The sequence below is a fragment of the Fukomys damarensis genome, unplaced genomic scaffold (assembly GCF_012274545.1).
Source record: "Fukomys damarensis isolate Sample0158 unplaced genomic scaffold, DMR_v1.0_HiC HiC_scaffold_22, whole genome shotgun sequence".
Taxonomy (NCBI): domain Eukaryota; kingdom Metazoa; phylum Chordata; class Mammalia; order Rodentia; family Bathyergidae; genus Fukomys; species Fukomys damarensis.
Genome location: NW_022900934.1, coordinates 14,397,206 through 14,405,039, shown reverse-complemented (window position 1 = coordinate 14,405,039; position 7,834 = coordinate 14,397,206). Strand labels below are relative to the sequence as shown.

Sequence of the window (7,834 nt, the reverse complement as noted above, 5' to 3'; positions counted from 1 at the left end):
GCTCGGGTAAGGGAGATGCATCTGTACAAAGACAACGGGCAGAGTGTGGAGACCTGGATACAAAGTTGTAGGAGTCAACTCAAGGAAACATTCCTAGGAATGAAAATGGTGCCTGCTGTGTTTGGATGTCGTCTGTCCCCCAGGGGGTACTGTGCTAGAGGTTTGCTCCCCAGTGTGGCAATGTTAACAGGTGAGGCATAGTAGGAATTGCTTAGGTCCTACAGGGGGCTGCCCTAAGAAGGGGTCCATGCTGGTCTCCTGGAGCGAATTAATTTCCATAAGAGTAGATTGCTGTAAAGTGAAGACACCCACGCAAGCAGCCTTCCATGCATAAAGCCATTTCCCTCTTCTCTTCTCTGCCAGGTTGTGAGCAGCCAAACTTCCCTGAGCCCTTGGTTAACGGATTCCCGTGGTTTTAATCAGCTGTCACTATACCAATACGTAAAATAGCAACTTCTGAAATGAAAAGGTTTCTTTTATCTCACAGGTTTGGAGGTCTTAGTCCATGACCAGTTGGCCCTGTTGCTTTGGACATCATGGCAGGCGTGTATAGTAGAGCAAAAGTGCTCACCTTGTCCAGCTGCAGGGGTATGTGCCTGTAATCCCAGCTACTCACAAGTTCTAGGCCCCCCTGGGTAATTTAATGAAAGTCTGTCTCAAAAAAATTTTTTGAAAGGGTTGGAAATATAGCTCAGTGGTAGAAGGCTTGCCTAGCGTGCGTGAGGCCCATGGATCAACCCCCAATTTTGCAGAAAAATAAACAAATAAAAAACCACTCACCTCAGGACCAACATGGAAGAAAGAGAAAGAGGAAGGAAGTGGGCCTTGCTACCCTCTTTGAGAGCTTGCCCTCAATAAGCTAAACATCTCTGACTTGATCCCACTTGCCAAAGTTTCACCACTTCCCAGTAGCACCACGAGACCAAGTCTTTATTTAACACAGGGACCCTTGGGGCCATTTCAGACCCAAACTATAGCATGATAGATCCCTCCCCACCCACATTCTCTGATATTAGCTGTGTGCACCAATTAGCCCCTCTTCTCATGCCCTCCGAAGGTCTCAGTAGTCCCTCCCCCATATATGTGTATGCACAGATATAATATACACATTTATTTCCCATTTGTTTCTACTAACTGCAGGTTTTGCTGTAGGTGTCTGTGCTCATAGACCCTGTCCCTGAGTTCCCACACGACTCAGTGACTGCTTCCTCCACGAGTATTTTGAAAGAGGTCTGACCTCTAAAGAGAAGGTGGTTAATCACGGAAACGTCAGCATCGCCTAGAAATACTTTATGGCTAGGGAAGCTCGTACACTTGAGCTCAAGTTAAAGCGTGAAGGTCATGTGTCACAATAAAACTATCTTACCCAGAAACTTTGGACAGAGGACACAGCTTGTAGAGATCTCCCAGAAAGCTTGGGATAAAGGAAATGCCAAGGAAGAGAAGGAGGAGAAGGAGCTGAGAGGGAGGAGCTAGAAGATCGTGAACGCGATAGGGGTAGAGCCTCCTGATAGGCTAAAGAAATTTAAACTGAAAGATGGGCTAGAGTAATTGACCCATAATCACACTGGGCTCAGAACAGGCCCCTGACACAAAACTCACTGCCTCAAGATACAAAACTCACTTCCTCATCACACAAAACCGAAACAACTTCCCCAGTTTTGCAGTCTCCAAGAGAGTAAAGCCCGCTCGTGGCCAGTGTCTGGGCTGCTGTGTTTTGAACTCTGATTTCTAGTCCTGGCTCCTCCGCCACTTCAGCCTGTGGAGCAGTTTAGAAAAGTGTGCCGCCTCCCGCCTCCCAGACATAAAGGGTTTTCTACCATCATCCCTTTTCACGTGGCTTTGTCTTAAACCACATCCAAAGGGAGCTAAGAGGCATACATTTTCTGATGCATGGGGCTGCTGTGCGTGGCTGGGAAGTTATATACAGGCGAAAACCAATGGATTATGCCGAGTGCTAAGATGTGCCCTCATGGTCCTAGCATATATTATGTACCTCATCTTCACAGCTGAAGTGCAACACGAGAAAGTCTGTTCTGTCAAATTGCTCAGACAGAGGTTTGAATGAGTTGCATAGGTCATTAGATTTTCTCAGCCTTATGGAGCTGGTGGATATGGAAGGTAGGATTCCAAAAGCACATGTAGGGCTGGGACTTAGCTCAGTGGTAGGGCAGCTGCCTTGCAAGCACAAGGACCTGAGTTTCATCTCTGGATGCCGACCCACAAAAAAATAGCACATGTAACTGAGAATAAAACATGCTACTAGGTTCTCCACAGAAAATGTGAGCAGATTCCTGCTAAGTATCATCACATTCATTCTCTAGTGTTCTCCAGGGTTCCAAAAAATTAGGACGGCCTCTCTCAACAGAAAAGAACAGTTTGTTTCAAAGTCAAATTACTCTCTCTCTCTCTCAGCCTCTCTCTCTCTGTTCTGTGCATGTCTGTGTGTGTATTTGTGTGTTTGTGTGGTATGTATTGGGGAAGGAATAAAAGTGTAAACACAACACCTATTTATGGCTCATACACACGCTTTACAAATATCCTCAAAGTAACCTTGCACGATATTATTAGGCACTTACTAGTTACATATTGATCATAACTGATCACACTCGAGATCAAGTGGCAAATTTTGCCCTTGTGGAATGATATCATCACTCAAAAAGTTTCAGAGTTTGGACTCCAGATTTTTGAATTAGAGATGCTCCAAGTCTGTCTCGCTGACTTTAGCCTATAAAAATCAAGGCTGTCTTAATATAATATGTGAGAAAAGATTTTGTAGAATATAATGAATCAGTAGCTGCACAATGGTGGAAAACCATAGTTTATGAAATAGCTACACAACTCAATGAGAGTGGAAGCAAGTAACACAGGTGTTCAATAAAAAATCTGAGAAAACAAAGAATTGCTCCCACGAAATACATGGGGAAACTACAATTCAACGTGGGTTACCTTTAAGTAGTGAAATTATAATCTTTTAAGTTATATTTTTCTTTCTTCTGTAAAATATTTTGTAGCTATGAACAGAAATAAGTTGTGTGTTTCATACGAGACATTCTGTTAGCACGGAGAGGGTTGGTCGTGTGAGGGGGTCTCATTCCCACAGAGCCCCTTCCCTCCCAAGGGCAGGGCAGGGGCAGGCAAGGGGAGGAAAGTCTTGTGCCTCCCTGTCTGGCCAGCAGAGGCAGCAAGGAGCGGAGGAGAACTTCTTTTCTTGCCTTCCCTCCTCACATGGCGCTGTGGGAAGTCTGTGACATCCTGTCCAGACTTCGGCTTGTGGCTCTGGTCAGAGTTATGACGCCCCAGGCCCTGGCGTCCACCCTGCTCCTCTGTGTGCAGCTGCTGTTCGTGCAGACCCGGGGAGGCCACCGTGAACGTGACTGGAAGAGGACGCAGAGTAGGTGACTGACTGGGCTGCTGTGCGGGCTGGGGGAAGGAGAGACTGTGCCCACTCTGAGAGAACACGGGACGGGGTACTTTTCTACCCACGCATCTCTGCCCACAGCTTGGTAGACTCTGGGTTGTACCAGCCCACGACCTTCCGTTACCTGTGGAGGTCAGTGAGGCAGAGAAGGACTCACACTTTTTTCCTTCCATTCCAATAATCCAGAAAGAAATGGGTCGTGCTGTGGTGAAAGGTGCACTAAGGCTGAGAATCTAATGGAAATCAGACAGTTATTCTCGGACTCAAGCACACTGTGATGTGTAAATGTCCAGAGACGTTTACGGGATGGCCGTAGGTGATGAAGTGGGCACAGGTGTAAAAGAAAGGACACTGTGGGTGTACAAAGCCAAGACAGGGGGACCACGTGAGGCAGCAGGGGATTGCTGGGAGAAGGGAAACTATGGAAGGGTCTGGGATTCAGGACACAGTGATGGTGAAGAGAGGAAAAACGAGCAAGAAGCAAGGTTCTCTTTCTCTCTGGATCCTGGAAATTCTTGAGTGAGGAGGGTTGGGGAAATGTCTCGGGCGTCTTTGAGCTCTCCAAGTCAGTGCAGATGCGATTAGGGAGACCTCACGGGGCTCTAGGAATTTCAGGTCCATTCTCGTCTCTGGCAAGACCATGCTTCCCAGGGACAGAGGGTCCAGGAAGCTCAGGCATTGAGGTCCATAGGGGACGTGAGCAGGTAAGAGGGGGAACGTAGGATTTAGTGAGGACCACAAAGGAAGTTCCCAGAAAAGTCTGGAAGTGTAAGTGGGTCTTGGGCTCTGGGAGGAGTTTCAAACTTTGGAAGGCTGCTTTCTAAGTAGCTACTACCACTCACCCTGCTCCTGCTCCTTTTCAGAAACACAAGTAGTCCCCGAAATCAAGCGCTGTGAGAAGCCACCCGAATTCCATCAGTGCAACCGCCAGTGTGAAGATCACCGCGACTGCCAAGCCAACAACGTGTGCTGTTCCACCTTCTGCGGGAACATTTGCATGAGCCTCCCGGGAGTGGGGGTGGGTCGTGCTTCCTGCTCACCTCAACCCCCCACTCACAGGCTAAGTGCACACCAGAAGCACAAGGATCTCACATCAAGGATCCTAGGATGTCAACAAGAACGCAGCCCTCCCCATTGTTTGTTCCCCACAACCCTGTAAAAAAAACCCGGATCAAAGCCCAAAGTCTTGTCTCTTTTATTCCCACCGCCACGACCACTGAGGAACCCGCATAGCCCCTCATGCGCCTGCCCCTCCCTGCATCTCCACTCTCTCCCTGGTCTTGTTTCTCTACTTCTTTCCTGGTCCCCACAGCCCCCCAGCCCTGGGAGGCTCAGCTACAGTGGCTCCACTCACTAAACCAGTTCTCCCGGGTGAAATCTGCTCATGGGTAACATCTGCCAGTGCTGAGCGGCACATTTCTCAGCCTGGAGCCAGAAAGACCGGGCTAAGCAGGAGATAGGAGGAGGCAGAACCTCGAGATGGAACAGAAGCCGCCCAAGGACTGCTGTTTCTTCTTGAGCCCTGCTCACCCTTGCCCTGTTCTTCCCAGTCTCCTTCTGAGGTTCACATTAGTGTTTCTTCGCAGTGGGGGTAAGAAACCCAGGGAACTTCAGTGATACCACGCTCTAGTTCAAAGAGAATGAGAGGGTGATGAACTAGAGGATGATATTTCCTCTGATTTCCCTTTTGCTCCCTTCTCTTCATTACCTGAGTAACGAAGACACACTTGAGCTTGCCCACACAAACCACAAACCTCACCCTAACCATCACCCGCAAATGTCGCCACTCCCGCGCTGGGGCCTGTGTTGGTGATTGGGGTCGCAGACTCCAGCGCCGTCTATTAAAGGAGTGTTCCCTACGTTCCCCAGTACTCTTCCCTGCGGTCTCATTTTCCTCTCTTTTGATGCAGGGGGAGGAGCACGGAGGAGGGAAAGACAAGGACTTCATGCGGATACAGTTCAGGATGAATAGGCACATGGCGGCTGTGGACCCTGCCCATATTCTGTTATTAGTCCACGGAAACCCACCAGTAGGGTACAGATTCTCTCCTACTCATGGAACCACGACTCCTCTGACAAGGTCCTGGGGTGCATCCAGGGCTGGATCGCATGTTCGTGCATCAGTGAGCTTCACATCACGACTCCATGAGCCCCAGTGTAGTAGTCAGTTTTCCAATTACTGTAAAAAGACACCCAACACATGGAATTTCAAAGAGAGGATTGTTTGGCTCACAGTTTCCCGTGCTTTCCTTCCAAGGTTGGTGGGTTCCAAGGGAGAAAGGGCACGGTGGAGGGGCGTGGAGGGGGACAACCACTCCCTCCACGTCAGCGGGAAGCAGAGAGAGGAAGGGGGAGCTGGGGACAAGAACACACCCTTCCAGGGAACGCGCCCAGTGACCCAGCTCTTGGAGGCCCCACCTCCTAACGGCATATTAAGCTATCGAACTCATCAGTTGATGAATCCCCTGATGATGTAGCACCCGTGATCCAATAACCTTCCAAACTCATGAGACTTTGGGGGAACATTTCAGATCTAAACCATAACACCAAGGCAATTAACTATTAGAAAATATATATTATTTAGCTCATAGCTCAGAGCAGTAGTGATGAACCAATGGCACGCATGCCACAGTGGACGTTTTGTATTACCGAAAGCTCTAAAAGGTTCATCATCACTGTCTTAGAGGTTCAAGGCCAAGATGAGTAAGCACGTGGGTTTTGAGCCCCTGCCCCACGTGACACATCATGTGTCAGAGCAACTGATTACATATCATGACCCACAAAGTGGGCAAGAGGATGGGCCATTTCCACAATTCCCCTCAAGGGGTTTCCCCTGTGTTGGAAAGGACCTTTCACTAGGCCTCATCCCTAGGAGTCCACAGAACGTTACAATAGAACCATCTTGAGGACCACTCCTTTGGCACATGGATATTGGGGGACACTCATCTAAACCGGAGCATTGGCCAATTGGGATATGGCATCAACTGTGAAGTGAATTCAGGCACTTATGCCATACCCATGAGAAAATGTGTCTTGCTGTGTTCCAGCTCAGTGCGTTTGGCTAATTGATTCAGTGAAAGAGACAGCAGATTGGAAAATGTCTTCCATCAGACCAGAGCCTCTGACTCACTGCACAAGTCTCACAGGACTCTAGCTATTTGAGGTTCATCTTCATCTCTGCCGTGGCCACCTTTGGCCAAAGGGGTCTTAGGAAAGAGACCATGATCAATCATCAGTGGACATCATTGAAGCTGGGTGGACAGTAAGGTATAGTCTCTAAGGCATCGTATTTGTTGTTTCCCCAGATAGGCTCACTTACCCGGCATCTTTCCAGACTGTGACCCTAATATTGCTGTTACAGACATCATGCAAATTGGAGATACTTGCAAGGGCCCACTGAGAGAATGACTTTCTATATCCACGTCCACAGCTCTTTACCATGTAGACACACCATGGGCCCCAGGTTCACCTAATCCCTCTCACTGGTCATGTGCCATCTCTCATGAATTATACTGGGCGAATTGCTGCATTCCCTTGTAAGTTATCTGGTACCCAGGGCCGGGGAATTTAGCTCAGTGGTGTTGCCGCCTGTCTCACAAGCACAAAGACCCAAGTTCAATCCCTGGTAGAAAAAAAAAAAAGTATCTGGTGCCCAGACTTGCGAGCTGGGAAGCACCCTGGACATCTCATTATGGCCCAGGCAACCTAGAGGTGGTATTCACAATATGGTTGCTGGAAGGAGTTCCCAGCTGGTCGTGACTATGCTGTCTTCTGTGCAGTCATCTGTGTATCCCAGTACCGTACTAGGTATAACACGGGAGTGAGGACCCCAGGAAGATCTTGAATCTCATGGAGTCAGAAGAGGAGGCAAATTGAAATCTGCTAAGTTCTGGGATTTCTAAAATGTCAAGTGGTGGCCTGAAAGATCACAGATCATGCCGGGGAGGTTGAGACAAAATATAGCCTATGGTTGTCACTGTTGTTGCATTACTTGTTCTATTCTTATGCTCCAGAGATGCTCCTTCTCTGTGTGAATCAGACACAAGAAATACAGAAGGATCTTCCTCACTCTTACACCGTCATATCAGCCAAATTCTTCCACGTTTTTCTACTTTGGCTCCACTCACTCCTCATAGGTGACGCCATACTAATGCCAATATAGAGATGCCTCGTTTAACGACCCACCTGCTTAACGACCGTTTCAACTTCCTATTAAGATGTGCTCTTCAGACTTCACACCCACCATGTGGACTTCTGAGCCATCTTTGTTTGGTGTACAGTTCCGTGCATTTTGTTTATAGATCCTCAATGTCTCTTTTGGACAATTTTGCTTATTTATACAGTACTGAGTTTCTTGCTGATTAAACTGCCTAGTACAGTGCTATAGTTCAGTTATGCATTCTAGCACTGTAT

General features: G+C 48.1%; 1 protein-coding gene and 1 long non-coding RNA gene across 3 annotated transcripts; one reads left to right on the top strand and one right to left on the bottom strand.

Annotated features, from left to right (window-relative positions):
* The first annotated feature begins 2,964 nt into the window (after nt 1-2,964).
* On the top strand, nt 2,965-4,588 carry LOC104858552 (WAP four-disulfide core domain protein 10A). Its single transcript, XM_010618811.2, has 2 exons — nt 2,965-3,394; nt 4,285-4,588. The coding sequence occupies exons 1-2, from the start codon at nt 3,229-3,231 to the stop codon at nt 4,578-4,580; spliced, it is 462 nt and encodes a 153-aa protein (XP_010617113.1). The 5' UTR covers nt 2,965-3,228; the 3' UTR covers nt 4,581-4,588.
* LOC104858551 lies at nt 3,324-4,342 on the bottom strand. 2 transcript variants are annotated; one of them, XR_779165.1, is made up of 3 exons: nt 4,264-4,342; nt 3,579-3,654; nt 3,324-3,377 (listed from the first exon to the last, which is right to left on the bottom strand). It is a non-coding gene; the product is annotated as an uncharacterized LOC104858551 (long non-coding RNA). The 2 variants fall into 2 exon arrangements; XR_779164.1 differs by having other exon boundaries at nt 3,341-3,377; nt 3,546-3,654.
* Nucleotides 4,589-7,834: the final 3,246 nt, after the last annotated feature.

What these genes read in the sequence shown, in the direction of transcription:
- LOC104858552 (XM_010618811.2), top strand. Translation starts at nt 3,229, where the DNA reads ATGGCGCTGTGGGAAGTCTGTGACATCCTGTCCAGACTTCGGCTTGTG. An exon ending in TGACTGGAAGAGGACGCAGA is followed by an intron (nt 3,395 to 4,284) that starts GTAGGTGACTGA and finishes GCTCCTTTTCAG; the next exon opens with AAACACAAGTAGTCCCCGAA.